The 18718-nt window shown below is 46.2% G+C and overlaps 1 protein-coding gene across 1 annotated transcript in view; it reads right to left on the reverse strand.

Annotated features, from left to right (window-relative positions):
• The window catches only part of LOC147718338 (serpin H1-like), a 34559-nt gene that overhangs the window by 10181 nt on the left and 5660 nt on the right, over window positions 1-18718 (reverse strand). Inside the window, exons 2-3 of the mRNA XM_086918277.1 lie at window positions 12119-12723; window positions 10483-10581 (exon numbers count right to left, since the gene is read on the reverse strand). Of these exons, the coding sequence (XP_086774403.1) occupies window positions 10483-10581; window positions 12119-12701 (682 nt within the window). The 5' untranslated portion in view covers window positions 12702-12723. The remainder of the gene's footprint in view (window positions 1-10482; window positions 10582-12118; window positions 12724-18718) is intronic.

An 18718-nucleotide genomic window follows, 5' to 3' on the forward strand; every position in this document is an offset into this window, starting at 1 on the left:
ATGTAGATCAGGTTCGCCAATTGACCCTTGGCCGACCAAACAATACAAAGCACTGGCCCCTCTACTAAACCCCACACTCAACTGCATTTGGAACGACTCCCTTAAGACAGGCACATTCCCGGAGGCATGGAAACATGCCCAATTAGTTCCTATCCTCAAAAAAATCAATGCAGACCCAGATGAACCAGCTAACTACAGGCCCATTTCCTTACTGCCCGCTCCAGCTAAGGTCCTTGAAAAGCTAGTGCACCAGCAACTAGCGGGCTTCTTTGAAACCCATGGTTTATTCCACGATTCACAACACGAATTTAGACCAGGTCATAGCACCGAGTCAGCCCTAACAGAGATGGCTGACTCTGTGCGTTGGAAGTTGGACGGGGGTTCGAGAGTGGTGTTGGTGCTGCTTGATTTGTCAGCAGCTTTCGACACCGTCTCTCACCCCGTCCTACTCAACCGCCTCCGGGCTAAAGGCATCCAAGGCAAAGCCTTGGACTGGCTGTCCTCGTTCTTATCCAATTGGACACAGGCGGTGTATACCCCCCCTACACCTACGAAAGTGGTCCGTTAAAATGGGGAGTCCCACAGGGCTCCTCATTGAGCCCCCTTTTGTTCAATGTTTATTTTTCCCCCCTGGCTGAGCTCATTGCTCAGTCAGGAATCAAGGCAACCTCGTATGCTGATGATATTCAGCTCTTATTTTCTTATGACACTCCTACCCAGATCACTTTTGACCCATTAAAAGATTGTCTCCGCAACATCGCCCGCTGGATGGACAATAACTTCCTTCGATTAAACGCTGGGAAAACCGAGGTCCTCTTTTTTCACCAATCCTCTCCACTGGACTCAAACCTCTGGTGGCCTCATGACTTGAGCATGCCCCTTTCCCCCAAGAAATCAGTAAAAAACCTGGGGGTTAGATGGGATTCTAGCCTCTCCTTCCAAAACCAAGTCCAGACGGTGACTGCTGCATGCCTCAAAAATTAGGATGATTAAAAAATGTATTAATTTCCTTCCTAGTAATACCAGGAAAACCATTGTCCAGGCATTAATAACTTCCCACTTGGATTATGCCAACAGTCTGTACCTTGGACTTACTTCTGGCCTTTGCCACCGGTTACAGACAGTCCAGAATGCTGCAGTCCGGCTGGTCTGTGGCATCTCCCTTCGAGAGCACATCTCTCCACATCGGCGAAGGCTTCATTGGTTGCCAGTTCAAAAAAGGGCAGAATTCAAGCACTCACCTTGGCACATCGTGCAATCAAGGGAAAGGGCTTCGCATATCTCTCTTCCTGTCTCCGCCCTTACAGCAATGCGAGACACCTCCGATCCAGCTCAAAAAATTTGCTGTGTACCCCCAGATTTAAAAAAGCACGTTCTGGGGGAAAAACCTTTCAGGCTTGTGCCTCCTATCAATGGAATAAACTCCCTAACTCCATTAGGTTGATTCAGGAGGAGTTGCATTTTCGCAAGGCACTGAAAAGATTCCTCTTCTGCTAAATTCCCCATGAGTGAGACCCAGCATACACACAGAAGTGCCGGGACAACCCGTTGGGGTAGCTGTGCACTATACAAAACACACTAAATAAATAAATAAATAAGTATGCCATGAAATTCTTGAACTCCTCTCCTGAGAATGGCGTGCCATTGTCTGTTTTTAGTGTCTGTGGTGAGCCCCATGCTGCGAATACATCATCCAGCACTGGCGGTGTTGCGTTGGCCGATGTTGATGCTACTGGTCTCACTATTGGGAACCTTGAGTATTCATCTATTATCACCAGCAGGTAAATTCCTGTTTCTAGGGGGCCATAGAAGTCTGCTGGCAGCTCTGTCCACACCGCCTTCGGTAGCTGGGACATTTGCAGCGGTTCCGGCTTTGGTGAGGGCCCTGTTATTTGACAGATGTGACAGTGCATCAGCATTTCTTCCACCATGTTGTCTAGTCCAGGAAACCACACTTTTTCCCGCAACATTTTTTTTGTTGCTACAATTCCCCTGTGTGATTCATGCGCCAGTTCCACTGCTCTTCTTCTCAGTGTCCGGGGCATTACTATCCGGGTGCCTCTCATTATTATCCCATTTCCGCACTCCGACAGTTCCTCACTTATCCTTTTAAATGCCAGCAGTTCTTCTTTCTCTACCCCTCTTTCCACACTGCTGTTGCTGTTCATGTGTCTCCATCTTTGCTGTTTGGTAATCTTCATTGTCTCCTGCATGGTGTGGTCTCGTTTTGTTTCGTATTCCAGCTCTTCCAATGTTATTGTTGTCGGTGTGCTGAGCTTCAATGCAAAATTGAGATATTCTTCTGCCATCGTTGTTGCTTGTGAGGCTTGTGGAAGAGGGTGCCACGACACATAGTCGGCTGGGTTGTGCTCCTTTCCTGGATTGTGGATTATCTTAAAGTTGTAGTCCATGAGCCTGATTCCACATCTCTCTATCCTTGGCGGTATCTTTGCGTTCGGATTGCCATATATTGCTGTGAGTGACTGATGGTCTGTTATATTTGTAAATGGTTTCCCGTAGATTAACATGTGGTAATGTTCACAGGCCCACACTACTGCCAAACTCTCTTTTTCTGGTTGAGAGTATCCTTTCTCGACATCCGACAAGCTCTTGCTTCCATATGCCACTATGTGTCTTGGGGAGTCTTTCCCTGGTTGATGCTGTGCCAATATTGCTCCTAGTCCCACTGGACTTGCGTCTACCGTTAATTCTGTGCATAGACTTGGATTGAAATATGCCAGGTGATCCACTGCTGTTACAGCCTGTCTTATTTCTTCAAATGCTTTGCCGCATTCGTCGGTCCACGAGAAGCTTTGTCCTTGCTTTGTCAGTTCTCTTAGTGGTGCGCTTACAGTGGCAAAGTCTTTTATATACCTTGCGCAGTAGCTTGCTAGACCAAGGAATGACCTCACTTCCGCTACATCAGATGGTTTCTTTGCCTTTTCCAGCGTTTCCACCTTGCTGTGATCCGGCCGCATTCCTCTTTTGGAAAAGATGTGGCCGAAGAATACCAGTTGGTCACGCCCTAGCTCACATTTATCTTCGTTCAGTGTCAAACCTGCCTGTTCTAGGTGGGAGCACACTTCTCTTAGAGCTTTGTCGTGCTCCTCATCTGACTTGCCAAACACTAGAATGTCATCGCTATAATTTAAACTGTTCTTTATTGGCCTTATTATTTGTCTTATCGTTTCTTCTCTGCGGCGGATGAGATCCCAAAGCTCAGGCGATTGTACCTAAAGAGACCTAGGTGGGTGGAGAATGTTGTGATATACCGAGACTGAGGATCCAGTTCAAGTTGGTGGTATCCCTTACACAAATCCAGTTTGGAAAAATGCCTTGTGCCTGTGAGACAGCTGATCATGTCATCAAGGTGTGGTCCGGGATGTCGTTCACGTTCAATGGCCTTGTTTGGTATCCTCATGTCTACACATATTCTTATTTTGGACGTGTCTTTCTTTGGGACAGCCACGATGGGTGACACCCAGGGCGTCGGTCCTTCCGCTGGCTCTATTATGTCCTGCTTCAGTAGTGCTTCAAGCTCTTCTTCTACCTGTGGCTGCAGGTGTATTGGCACTCTTCTGTGGTGCTGTGCTATTGGTCTTATTGTTTCATCAATATGCAGCGTTATTTGTCGTCCTTTCAGCTTTCCTAGTCCTTGTAATAGCTTGGGGTATTCTTTCAGGATGCTTTTTCTTTCTGACATGTTGTATGTCATTTCCATAAGACCCATTATTTGAGCCGTGACATTGCTCAGTAAGCATGGCGTCGGGATGTCCCCTTTCAGCACGTGTAACTCTTCGGTTGCCCGTTGATCTTTGTACGTCAGTTCTTCCTTGAACTTTCCCAAGTTTATTACCGGTCTTTTGGACCTCCACGTGAATACTTCGACCCGAGATGGCCTTAGAGTCGGCTTTATTTTCATTCTTTCGTATTCAGAGACGCACATAATGTTGCACGTCGCGCCACTGTCCAGGACAAATTTTGCTTTGTGTGGCCCTACCTTTATGGTCACCGACTCTGTCTTTTTTATCTTCTTTTTGTCTACAAGGCATATTCTTTCTTTGCTTTCCTCTTCCCTTTCTGACTCTGTGGTGACATCTGACATGAGATACAGCTGTTCCGTTTTTTCTTCTTCGTCTTCTTTTCCTGACTCTATTGATGAACTTCTTGCTCCTGTCTCGACATGCCTGACATGTCTGCTTGTTGGCATTCGTGCTCTTCCTGGCCTTCCTCTGTCGTTTCTGAACTGTATACCTTGACACACGCTGACATAGTGATTTCTTCCATTGCACTTTCTGCAGGTCTGGCCAAATGCCGGGCATGGGCCCCTGTGTGGGAACTAAAGTCCACACCAGTAGCATGTTCCTTCTGGCTGCTTCTTCGCCGTCTGTTCACTTTTATTTTTTCTCCAGCCTGCGCGGTTATTGTTCGTTATTCGTTGAATCTGTTCTCCACCACTTGTTTTACCTCGTTCCATTTCTTTTGCATGGGCTGTCGCTCTGGCTTCAGCCCTTCCCAGTGCTAGGATGTTTTCCAGTGAGATCGGTTCTTTTAGGACCCTTGCGCGGAACTCGGTGTCAGGACAGCCCTCGATGATGCGCAGCCTTATTGCCTGTTCGTTGTCGAACTTGTCAAACTCGCAATGAGTCACGAGTTTCCGCAGCCTTGTTGCGAAGTCATCCAGAGATTCTTCTATTTGTTGGAATGCGATCATGAAGCTGTACCGCTCGAAATCAACATTTCTTTGGGGAACAAATTTGTCCGTTAGGCATTTCTTTAGTTTGTCGTAGGTGGCAATCTCTTCATTTGGCAGTGTCACTAGTAGGTCTTCGGCTTCATCTCCTACTAGGTTCAGAAATAAACCTAACTTCTTGTTACATCTGTTGCTTCCACATAGTTTTCAAATCGTCTGACCCACTTTTCCCATCTAATTCCTGTTTGTGGTTCAGATAGACTGAATGGTAGTGGTCTCCTGTATTGTGCGCTTGGTTTTGGGTCTTCCATCCTTGCTTCCTTTTCTTTGCTTGTTCTTCTTTCTTGTAGTGTCTGTCTTTGTCCTTTATTTCCTTTTCTTTTCTTTAAATTCCTTGTTGTTGTCCTTTATTTCCTTTTCTTTTCTTTAATTTTCTTGTCTTTCTCTTTTCTCCTTTTATTTGCCTATTTTTCCTTTTCATTATCTTCTTCTACTTATTGTTGCCACTTATTTGTCTTTCTATGTCCTTATTTTATTCGTTTTCTCTTTGATTTGCACTTTGCGGTGCTTTTCGCTCTTTGCCTGACCTTAAAATGGCCACCGCGCTGTCCCTCGTTTCTTATTGGTCCATTTGCCTGACCTCAAAATGGCCGCCAGGATTCTCACGGGATTTCGTGGCCAATTGGGATGCTGCCTGACTTCAAAATGGCTGCCCGTGTAATCTTTGTTCTCATTGGCTCTCACGCCTGATCCCAAAATGGCCACTGAGACTCTCGCAAGAGCTCGCACCGATTTCTTTAAACTTCGCGCTTTCTCTACGGCGCTTACCGGCTCACTCCAGTCTTCCTCTCGCAGCAGTCGGGGTGGTCTCTGGCGTCGCTGCGCTTCTTCAGTGGCACTTTAGTCTCTTTTTGGTCACAATGCGATCCAGGGTGGGCTCCTGGTTTAAAATCGCGATTCCTGTCGATCGGCACACCGGTGGATCCCGTCTTCCTTCGTCGCCAGATGTCGAGTTCCCCAAACCCAGGAACATGCAGGACACGGTGGTGGTAGTTCAAGGTACCTTTTATTGTCGATATATGTATCTGCTTACATCGTGATGCTCCCACGACCTCTCACCTCGAGGTCCTCTACCAGAAAGCCCAGGGTCCCCTCCCCTGACCGGATGTGGGGTCCAGTGTCCCCTGTCCCCCACCCTGAGCCCCAGGGTCCTAGCGCCATTGTCCAAGGCACGACACACCCGTCTGCTTAATAAAGTCTACTGCAAATAGAGGCCGCAGCTCCAGTGAGGTTAATTTCTCAAGTTACTGGCTTGCGCACGATATTTTGGGAGTGGCATCCCTGCCGTGTTTTGCCCGCCGTAATCAGAGGCGCGACTTGCCAAAAACTACGCCGAACAGATATATATATATATATATATTGCTTTGTGAATCTAGTCAAAGTCATTTTTGTTAGATATATATATATATATATATATATATATATATATATATATATATCACCTACTGGCAGTCGCCAGTAGGTAGTTATAGTTAGGATTGGTCACCTTAGGAAATTCCGAACATTCTTTTGGGAATAACTTTGGCGCCGACTGAGGGATCTGCCTGTAATTTTCCTTAAAATGGTCTCCCTGCGCTCTGCTCCTTCCCTGAAAGTTTCGGGGAGATTCGTGAAGTGGGGACTGAGAAAAAAGGGGGGTCCCAAAACGTGTTTTCTCCATGTTAATTTCCTTAGGACGGTCTGACAAGTCTACAGCCCGAACCGCTGAACGGAATTACGCCAAACTTGGCAAAATTATAGGGACTGGTACGCAGATGTGCCTTTGCTATGTTTGTTGAAAATTGCTCCAGTGGTTTTTATGAAAATTAAGTTCAATAACACATATATATCTATAGGCGCGCTGCGGGCGCGTACCGGGGAGCGCACCCGGCGCGCTACGGGAGTGCGCGAGCGAAAGCTGATTGGCTGTCGGGTGTCTGTCAACTTTCTAAACAGGCGGGAGAGTCTGCCATCTTGTGTCTCGGTAGAATCGAGACATAAGAGGTGAAAAAAGAAAGGGGGATATAATTAAAAGGAGGCAGAGTAGACACCCCCTGACCCCCTAGGGTTTCTGAGGGGGGCCTAGAAGGACCATAAAGGGCTAAAAAACGTGTTTTTTTTTTTTAATTTCGCGGGGTAATCGCTGGCGGCGCTCTCCGGTACGCGCACTTTGAGTGTACCACGGGGAAAAAGAGTGTAAAAAAATAGAGTAAATAAAAAATGTTGAGTGTTTAGAGGAAAGTGATGCATTGCTGGAGTGTGTCAAAAAAATGATGCAACTCCAGCAATGCATCCTTTCACATGGGCCAGGCCCATGTGAAAGGGCCTGCATCAGTCTTACGCCTGCTGTGAGGCAGGTGCAAAAATGAGGCCTTAAGTCTTCTACTCTTATTTTTTTTTTCACTTTCTCTGTTTCTTCACTGCCTTACTTACCTGGTCTCACACTTACTTGTCTTTATCCAGTCTGTATCTCCACTCTTTCCAAAACATCACTGCTCTTTTCTTACCCCTTCCACACCCCTGTTCCTTTACTACATTTTCTTCGCATATCCACATTCCCCATGTTCACTCTCCTTCTCCTCACTCTCCTTCCCCACACTCACCTTCTTTCAGTCCCCCTACTTCACTTCCTTTCTCCTCTCGTCCCTTTCTGTGCTTTCTTACTCACTTTCCTTTCCATTATCAATGCACTCCACTTCACTTACTCTATTTCATTTTTTTAAGAACACAGCTCTTTGATGAGAATTGGAGTTAGTTCTGAAAAGAACTTTTTTTTCTTCTTTTTTTTTTGCTTTTTCAGAACAGGAACAAAAACAGGGAATGGGAAACTGTTCAACAGGAGCAAAAACAAAATTTAGGGCTGGGAACGGCAGCGATGGTTCTCCAATGCTCGAACCATGAGCAGAACACTTTGTTCCCCATAGCAAAGTAGCTGATCACAGTCTCTGCATTTAAGAACGCCTTTGTTAAAAGCAGGCTGAATGTTCGGAATCAGCTCTTGCGATCTCCCCCTCACCGATGTTGTTGGTCCTCTGGTTGATGTAGAGGCCCCATCCCTGAGAGCCTCTTGTGCTAGAGCCCTAACACTCTCCCGGGCATAGTTCTGGGGGTGCCTCCTTTCTACGTGGCGAATCATAGTTGAATTACCAAAACTGTACTTCTTTCGGGGGTCTCCACGGGAAAGTACAGTTTGGCAGATTTTACATTCAACTTTTGGTGCATTTACTTTTTTATGCCCATCAGGTATAGAAAAAAATTTCCAGATGAAATGTTCTTTCACCTTCGGCTGAGGAGGCTCTTCATCGATGAAATCATTCAAGTCCTCACTGCTGCTGGATGGTCTGGCAGCCATTTTCTCCACAAATTCTTAGCACAGAACAAAAGAGGTCTTGCTCTCACCAAAGTGAAAGAAGAAGTGAGGAAAAGGGTGGGGTTTTCATTAGTTGTAAAAAAAAAAACGGTTCGCAACCAATTAAGTGTTATTTTAAGGTCACATGACTTGACGCGCTTACGCTGCGCGCACCGGAGCGCTTCTGGGGGTGTATGCGCGGCGCAAACGTAGGCGCCTCCGGGGGCGCTTACGCGGCGCGCCTAAGTGACGTTTCGATAGTTTCACAGAAATGCAAAATCATTTTCATTTCGTAAATAAAAATACTGCTTTTATAAGTATGGTACTTAATGTCTTGCGTTATTATTTACTTTTCATACATATTTTTTTACACAAACGCAGGAATAGCGCTCTGGGTGCGCTCTCCAGAGAGCTTACCGGTGCGCTCACCTAGAGCGCCCCAGGAAAAAATGATTTAACCCCTTGGATGCTAATGACAAGGGTAACTCGTCATGCACTGCCCATTCATTTCAATGGAAATTATATAATAGTAGTAATGTTGCCTTAGCACTAAAGGGATTAAAAAAAATAAAAAAGACATTTAAAAAATATTATTGTTAAAAAAAAATTATTAATAATTAATACTTACACAAAACAGCAAATAAAAAACAAAAAAAATCGTAGGTTACAAACTCGATATAGAAAGGAATTAGCTTATAAAAAAACCTTTGAAATTCAGTGAAAAAAACAGAGGTTTCACAATCGTTATAGTTAGGAATTAGCATTTAAAAAACCTTTGAAATTCACTGAAAAAACCATAGGTTTAACACCAGTTATAGTTAGCTGGACATTTTACTCATTCAAAACCATTGAAATTCCCACGTTATAGTTAGTTGGACTCACTATAACTTGCGCGCCCGCAATCCACTGCTGATGATGTCACATATTACATCATTCATGGCATGGTCAGTGACATCACTGATGACATCACTGATGACATCTCAAATGACATCAGTGATGACATCACTGAACACATCTCAAATGACATCACTGATGACATCATCCATGTGATAATACGATGCACCTCCTCACACTCTAATTTAACCTTTGATACACCCAGTGTTAAATATAAACTACCATTCCTGAAATTATTGACTCACCAATACCAGTAACTACATACGCACTCACTGATTGCTAGGTCTACAAACACATCCACTCATTCACCCATACAATCACTCATACATACGGTCACTCGTCAATAGAACACTATCATATCCAGTCATATACCTATACAGACACATACACACTGACACTCATTCACAGACTTACTCAAACACCTAGTCAGTTATGCAGAGAATCAATCACACTCCCATTTCCTCAACTACAAAGTTATACACACTAAACCTTACTTATTCAAATATATAGTAACACATACTTACTCTCTTTTACAATCACTGAAACAAGTACACATTGAACCATACAGTCACTTACGCAATCACAGGCTCTCATATATAGTCATTTATATATGTCAACTCTCACATGCACTGTGTTTTACATATGTACTTACTTGGACATGTAGCACTGAGATACCCATTCACTCACCAACACACCCATGCACACAGTCAACCGCCCATACAGCCTGTTTCCGAATGCACTCTTGAACCCATACACCAAGTGAATCAACTGCTCACACATCTATGCACAGACTCACACACCTCCCAGCCACCAACACACACACACACTCAGCCTCACATACAAATACTTGGGCAACCAATCAATAACCAATATAGCCACTCATATAGCTACTGATCAACACATGCAGCAGCTTACACATCAACAGACCTACTGATGCACACATTCAGACAGTTTAGTCACTAACCCATGCATTTATTAAGACACATTTAATCACTCACTCATACAGTCGGTCACGTACCTACTTAATCCTTCATCCAGACACTTATACAGCCACTCATTCTTCAATATGTAAGACATATTTTAACTTTACAGAAACACACAGACACTGGATGATGTCATCAGTGATGTCATCACTGATGTCATCAGTGATGTCATTGACCATGTCATGAATGATGTAATATGTGACATCATCAGCAGTGGATTGCGGGCGCGCAAGTTATGGTGAGTCCAACTAACTAACGTGGGAATTTCAATGGTTTTGTATGAGTAAAATGTCCAGCTAACTATAACTGGTGTTAAACCTATGGTTTTTTCAGTGAATATATATATATATATATATAACAAAAATGACCTTGACTACACTCACAAAGCATTGCATCCACCCCTGAGGCTGAGTCATTAGCCGGTCACTTCATTGTCAAGTGCTTCAGTCTTCAGTAACAGATTGCGCCAAGACATGAAAATCTCTCATAAAACACTTCATGGAGCATCATGGTGGGAGACTCACCTGAGCGGTGCATCATGGGAACAGAGACGGTATGGGTGCGGGACACCAGGAATCCTCGCTTGTCCACCATCTGGTGGTGAAACTTCTCACCCCAGTGAGCTGTGGAGAGAGCATACAAAAAAGGTGAGTGTGTAAAGGTGAGTGAGTAAAGGTGAGTGAGTAAAGGTGAGTACGTAAATGTGATTGGGTAAAGGTGAGTGTGTAAAGGTGACTAAGTAATGGTGAGTGTAAAGGTGACTACGTAATGGTGAGTGTATAAAGGTGAAAGTGTAAAGGGGAGTACGTAATGGTGAGTACGTAATGGTGAGTACGTAATGGTGAGTACGTAATGGTGAGTGTGTAAAGTTGAGTACGTAATTGTGAGTGTGTAAAGGTGAGTGTGTAAAGGTGAGTGTGTAAAGGGGAGTACGTAATGGTGAGTGTGTAAAGGTGAGTGCATAAAGGTGAGTGCGTAAAGGTGAGTACATAAAGGTGAGAGTGTAAATGTGAGTGTGTAAAGGTGAGTACGTAAAGGTGGGTACATAAATGTGAGTGTAAAGGTGAGTACGTAAAGGTGAGTGTGTAAAGGTGAGTACATAAAGGTGAGTGTATAAAGTCTACTCTGACCTGTGTGGTGATGCTTGTCACTGTCTCTGGGGTTATGTCATGTTGCTGATTTGTTTAGCTCTGTAGGCCACCATAAATCACTGATCGGGAGGGACTTGAGCGATTTCAGAGAGTGTGAGGGAGGAACAAAGGGTGCGGGGTAGCGGATAGAAGCCCTGTGGGGACATCTATGAGGAGTGGAAGCAGAGGTTTTGCTGGTCTTGAGGGTCTTACAAGAGCTACCACTTCTCGATGAGATTGGACTGAAGCATTGTTCTTGTGGGGAGGGGTCGCCCACTATAATCTATTTGTAACTCAGGTTGCTATATCCCTTTATGCTTGTAGAAATGACACTTCTCAGTAGTTGTCACCAGCATTAATAATCCCAACTAATAAGTGACAGGTTTTCACTTCAATATGGCGCTCTTAGTGTCAGTCTCCCACGGCTACTCCCCTTTCCTCCGCCATGTAACGTATTCTGAGCCATTTGAAAATCAATCTGCCTCGCTGTGTAAAAGCGGCCGCCATCTTTGACTAGTGCATTCACTAAAGTACTGTGATAAGTGTTTCCTGCCTTTTCTCAGACTACAGACTGATCATTGGGGGTCTGCCTGGCCCGAGTGGATTCACCTTTCGTCACTGTCATTGTACACTTGAGCTTGTGCTCATCTATTGAAGACGCAGGTTGTAAATAGTATTTTCTCCATTGCCCTTATGGCCGCCATGTTTGTACAGGTAGGTGAGCTGTTCTTTGTCTAGCCCTAAACTCCATCATGGCGCAGATAAGCTGGTGTTTTGCTGCCTCTGGTGCATCGCCCAGGCTGAGACATCTGATATGTTTTCAGATAGCGATAACAATGACTATAGATCTTTAGAGGGGGGGTTGCTATAGACCACCCCTGGTGCTACTGATCAGGGTATCTCGGCCTCTCACACGTAAAGAGTGAACTGGACATTGGATAAGGCCTGGGGAAAGTCTCAATGCACTCACTGCCTTTGCCAAACCCCCTTGTTCATCTCCCACAGTGTGAGAGGCCCTCGTGGTACTCACGTTTGAAGAACATGGCGTTGACGAGCACTGCTCCTTCCCCGTTGGAGAAGTCCGTGGCCACATCGGACACCCTGCCTCCCATAGCCTGCGAGGCCCATTCGTTGACGTCCTCCACAGCCTGGCGGCGGTCGCGGAAGTTGATCTTGGAGTGGTCGTGGTGGTAGTGGGTCCGGCTCTTCTCCAGGAAGTTGTCATGGAAGTCGACGGAGTCTGGGCCGTAGAGGCGGCTGCTCACCTTCCAGGTGACGTTCCTGGCCTCCTGGTCAGCGAGGTCCTTCAAGAACTCGGAGAAGGCCTCTTGCATCTGGTCCTCCGGGATGGGCAGGTTCAGGAGGGCCTGGACCTGGGCTGCGGTCTCATCCTTGGCGCCCATGGACATGACGCCCAGGGAGGAGGCCACCACCACCGGCGAGAAGAGGATGTTCATGGAGCTGAGCTGGGGGTCCTTCACCATGGTGTGGTACAGGCTGAGGGCCAGGTTCACGGTGCTCTCAGCCAGGGCTGGGCCGTGCTCCCGCAGGCCGCCAGGATCTCCAGACGCGAGGGCGACCACCAGAGCAAGGGCGGCCAACTGCAGAGCCATGGCGTGGGCGGTCAGCGTCCACCTGTGGAGACAGATCAGACATGGCGGTCAGTTGGTGGCCATCGATGGCCAGATGTCAGCATTCCTGGACAACTAACAGAATGCAGTGGCCTCAGTGACACCCGGGGACCGCCTGGCATCTCTAGCACAGGGCGAGTGGGATTTGAAAGACCAGGGCGCCCCACTCCTGGCCCCAGACTCAAGACACACTGGTGCTAACTTCACTCTCCCCAGTCTAAGAGAGACCCCTGCTCCCCACACCCGACCGACTCCCCTGTACGGACAGAGACCAGCTGGACCCTCACTCCAGGAGTAGGGAGGAGAGAGCACCCCTCACCCCCACTCCTTCCCAAACCCCCATGTTCGGACACAGACCACCTGCCTTGGGCCTTACTCAGCAGAGCTACCCCATGCATCAGACAGCAGAGCTATGCACATGTTGCAAGGTAACCCTGTCCAACAGCGGAATAATCTATCGGGTTTCACTTGCCTCACAGGCTCAGGCATCACAACAGAACACGAACTGACTGCATACAGCAGAGCTATCCCTCAGGATACAGGTAACCTTACAGCAGAGCTATGCCGTAGAGATCAAATAAACTCACCGCAGACCTATGCCTCAGGAGACAAGTAACCTTACAGAAGAGCTATCCTTCAGGAGACAACCTTACAGCAGAGCTATCACTCAGGATACAAGTAACCTTACAGCAGAGCTATCACTCAGGATACAAGTAACCTTACAGCAGAGCTATCCCTCGGGGAACAAATAACCTTACAGCAGAGCTATCCCTCAGGAAACAAATAACCTTACAGCAGAGCTATGCCTCAGGAAACAAATAACCTTACAGCAGAGCTATGCCTCAGGGCCAAATAACCTAACAGCAGAGCTATCCCTTGGGATACAAGTAACCTTACAGCAGAGCTATCCCTCAGGATACAGGTAACCTTACAGCAGAGCTATGCCGTAGAGATCAAATAAACTCACCGCAGACCTATGCCTCAGGAGACAAGTAACCTTACAGAAGAGCTATCCTTCAGGAGACAACCTTACAGCAGAGCTATCACTCAGGATACAAGTAACCTTACAGCAGAGCTATCACTCAGGATACAAGTAACCTTACAGCAGAGCTATCCCTCGGGGAACAAATAACCTTACAGCAGAGCTATCCCTCAGGAAACAAATAACCTTACAGCAGAGCTATGCCTCAGGAAACAAATAACCTTACAGCAGAGCTATGCCTCAGGGCCAAATAACCTAACAGCAGAGCTATCCCTCGGGATACAAGTAACCTTACAGCAGAGCTATCCCTCGGGGAACAAATAACCTCACAGCAGAGCTATGCATCAGGGAACAAATAACCTCACAGCAGAGCTAAGCCCCAAGGTACAAATAACCTTACAGCAGAGCTATCTGTTCAGAGATACAGAAGTCACAGCCTGGGGGCTCACACAGAATTTACAATCTAGTCGGCCCACTGACAGCAGAGCTATCCCTCAGGAAACAAATAACCTCACAGCAGAGCTATGCATCAGAGAACAAATAACCTCACAGCAGAGCTATGCCTCAGGGACAAATAACCTTACAGCAGAGCTATCCCTCGGGGAAAAAATAACCTTACAGCAGAGCTATCCCTCGGGGAACAAATAACCTTACAGCAGAGCTATCCCTCAGGAAACAAATAACCTTACAGCAGAGCTAAGCCCCAAGGTACAAATAACCTTACAGCAGAGCTATCCGTTCAGAGATACAGAAGTCACAGCCTGGGGGCTCACACAGAATTTACAATCTAGTCGGCCCACTGACAGCAGAGCTATCCCTCAGGAAACAAATAACCTCACAGCAGAGCTATGCCTCAGGGACAAATAACCTTACAGCAGAGCTATCCCTCGGGATACAAGTAACCTTACAGCAGAGCTATCCCTCTGGGAACAAATAACCTTGCAGCAGAGCTATCCCTCAGGAAACAAATAACCTTACAGCAGAGCTAAGCCCCACGGAACAAATAACTTTACAGCAGAGCTATCCCTCGGGGAACAAATAACCTTACAGCAGAGCTATCCCTCAGGAAACAAATAACTTTACAGCAGAGCTATCCCTCAGGAGACAAAAAACCTTACAGCAGAGCTATCCCTCAGGAAACAAATAACCTTACAGCAGAGCTATCCCTCAGGAGACAAATAACATTACAGTGGAGCTATCCCTCAGGAGACAAATAACCTCACAGTAGAGCTATGCCTCAGGGACAAATAACCTTACAGCAGAGCTAAGCCCCAAGGAACAAATAACCTTACAGCAGAGCTATCCCTCAGGAGACAAATAACCTTACAGCAAAGCTATCCCTCAGGAGACAAATAACCTTACAGCGGAGCTATCCCTCAGGAGACAAATAACCTCGCAGCAGAGCTATGCCTCAGGGACGAATAACCTAACAGCAGAGCTATCCCTCGGATACAAGTAACCTTACAGCAGAGCTATCCCTCGGGGAACAAATAACCTTGCAGCAGAGCTATCCCTCAGGAAACAAATAACCTTACAGCAGAGCTAATCCCCAAGGAACAAATAACTTTACAGCAGAGCTATCCCTCGGGGAACAAATAACCTTACAGCAGAGCTATCCCTCAGGAAACAAATAACCTTACAGCGGAGCTATCCCTCAGGAGACAAATAACCTCACAGCAGAGCTATGCCTCAGGGACAAATAATCTTACAGCAGAGCTATCCCTAAGGAAACAAATAACCTTACAGCAGAGCAATCCCTCAGGAAACAAATGACCTTACAGCGGAGCTATCCCTCAGGAGACAAATAACCTCACAGCAGAGCTATGCCTCAGGGACAAATAACCTTACAGCAGAGCTATCCCTCAGGATACAAGTAACCTTACAGCAGAGCTATCCCTCTGGGAACAAATAACCTTACAGCAGAGCTATCCCTCAGGAAACAAATAACCTTACAGCAGAGCTAAGCCCCAAGGAACAAATAACCTTACAGCAGAGCTATCCCCCAGGATACAAATAACCTTAAAGCAGAGCTATCCCTCAGGAGACAAATAGCCTTACAGCAGAGCTATGCCCCAGGGAGCAAATAACATCACAGCAGAGCTATCCCTCAGGATACAAGTAACCTAACAGCAGAGTTATCCCTCTGGGAACAAATAACCTTAAAGCAGAGCTATCCCTCAAGAGACCAATAGCTTTACAGCAGAGCTATGCCCCAGGGACAAATAACCTCACAGCAGAGCTATGCCGCAGGGAACAAATAACCTTACAGCAGAGCTATGCCTCAGGAAACAAATAACTTTACAGCAGAGCTATGCCGCAGGGAACAAATAACCTTACAGCAGAGCTATGCCGCAGGGAACAAATAACCTTACAGCAGAGCTATTCCTCAGAATACAAGTAACCTTACAGCAGAGCTATGCCTCAGGATACAAGTAACCTTACAGCAGAGCTATGCCTCAGGATACAAGTAACCTTACAGCAGAGCTATCCCTCGGGGAACAAATAACCTTACAGCAGAGCTATCCCTCAGGAAACAAATAACCTTACAGCAGAGCTATGCCGCAGGGAACAAATAACCTTACAGCAGAGCTATTCCTCAGAATACAAGTAACCTTACAGCAGAGCTATGCCTCAGGATACAAGTAACCTTACAGCAGAGCTATCCCTCGGGAACAAATAACCTTACAGCAGAGCTATCCCTCAGGAAACAAATAACCTTACAGCAGAGCTTTGCCGCAGGGAACAAATAACCTTACAGCAGAGCTATCCCTCAGGAGACAAATAACCTTACAGCTGAGCTATCCCTCAGGAGACAAATAACCTCACAGCAGAGCTATGCCTCAGGATACAAGTAACCTTACACCAGAGCTATGCCCCAAGGAACAAATAACCTTACAGCAGAGCTATGCCTCAGGATACAAGTAACCTTACAGCAGAGCTATGCCCCAAGGAACAAATAACCTTACAGCGGAGCTATGCCTCAGGATACAAGTAACCTTACAGCAGAGCTATCCCTCGGGGAACAAATAACCTTACAGCAGAGCTATCCCTCAGGAAACAACCTTACAGCAGAACTGAGCCCCAAGGAACAAATAACCTTACAGCAGAGCTATGCCTCAGGATACAAGTAACCTTACAGCAGAGCTATCCCTCGGGGAACAAATAACCTTACAGCAGAGCTATCCCTCGGGGAACAAATAACCTTACAGCAGAGCTAAGCCCCAAGGAACAAATAACCTTACAGCAGAGCTATCCCTCAGGAAACAAATAACCTTACAGCAGAGCTTTGCCGCAGGGAACAAATAACCTTACAGCAGAGCTATTCCTCAGAATGCAAGTAACCTTACAGCAGAGCTATGCCTCAGGATACAAGTAACCTTACAGCAGAGCTATCCCTCGGGGAACAAATAACCTTACAGCAGAGCTAAGCCCCAAGGAACAAATAACCTTACAGCAGAGCTATCCCTCAGGAGACAAATAACCTCACAGCAGAGCTATGCCTCAGGGACAAATAACCTTACAGCAGAGCTATCCCTCAGGAGACAAATAACCTCACAGCAGAGCTATCCCTCAGGAGACAAATAACCTTACAGCAGAGCTATCCCTCAGGAGACAAATAACCTCACAGCAGAGCTATGCCTCAGGATACAAGTAACCTTACAGCAGAGCTAAGCCCCAAGGAACAAATAACCTTACAGCAGAGCTATACCTCAGGATACAAGTAACCTTACAGCAGAGCTATGCCCCAAGGAACAAATAACCTTACAGCGGAGCTATGCCTCAGGATACAAGTAACCTTACAGCAGAGCTATCCCTCGGGGAACAAGTAACCTTACAGCAGAGCTATCCCTCAGGAAATAACCTTACAGCAGAACTAAGCCCCAAGGAACAAATAACCTTACAGCAGAGCTATCCCTCAGGAAACAAATAACCTTACAGCAGAGCTATGCCGCAGGGAACAAATAACCTTACAGCAGAGCTATTCCTCAGAATACAAGTAACCTTACAGCAGAGCTATGCCTCAGGATACAAGTAACCTTACAGCAGAGCTATCCCTCGGGAACAAATAACCTTACAGCAGAGCTATCCCTCAGGAAACAAATAACCTTACAGCAGAGCTTTGCCGCAGGGAACAAATAACCTTACAGCAGAGCTATCCCTCAGGAGACAAATAACCTTACAGCTGAGCTATCCCTCAGGAGACAAATAACCTCACAGCAGAGCTATGCCTCAGGATACAAGTAACCTTACACCAGAGCTATGCCCCAAGGAACAAATAACCTTACAGCAGAGCTATGCCTCAGGATACAAGTAACCTTACAGCAGAGCTATGCCCCAAGGAACAAATAACCTTACAGCGGAGCTATGCCTCAGGATACAAGTAACCTTACAGCAGAGCTATCCCTCGGGGAACAAATAACCTTACAGCAGAGCTATCCCTCAGGAAACAACCTTACAGCAGAACTGAGCCCCAAGGAACAAATAACCTTACAGCAGAGCTATGCCTCAGGATACAAGTAACCTTACAGCAGAGCTATCCCTCGGGGAACAAATAACCTTACAGCAGAGCTATCCCTCGGGGAACAAATAACCTTACAGCAGAGCTAAGCCCCAAGGAACAAATAACCTTACAGCAGAGCTATCCCTCAGGAAACAAATAACCTTACAGCAGAGCTTTGCCGCAGGGAACAAATAACCTTACAGCAGAGCTATTCCTCAGAATACAAGTAACCTTACAGCAGAGCTATGCCTCAGGATACAAGTAACCTTACAGCAGAGCTATCCCTCGGGGAACAAATAACCTTACAGCAGAGCTAAGCCCCAAGGAACAAATAACCTTACAGCAGAGCTATCCCTCAGGAGACAAATAACCTCACAGCAGAGCTATGCCTCAGGGACAAATAACCTTACAGCAGAGCTATCCCTCAGGAGACAAATAACCTCACAGCAGAGCTATCCCTCAGGAGACAAATAACCTTACAGCAGAGCTATCCCTCAGGAGACAAATAACCTCACA

This window comes from Lissotriton vulgaris, chromosome 4_1 (assembly GCF_964263255.1).
Source record: "Lissotriton vulgaris chromosome 4_1, aLisVul1.2, whole genome shotgun sequence".
NCBI classification, from domain to species: Eukaryota; Metazoa; Chordata; class Amphibia; order Caudata; family Salamandridae; genus Lissotriton; species Lissotriton vulgaris.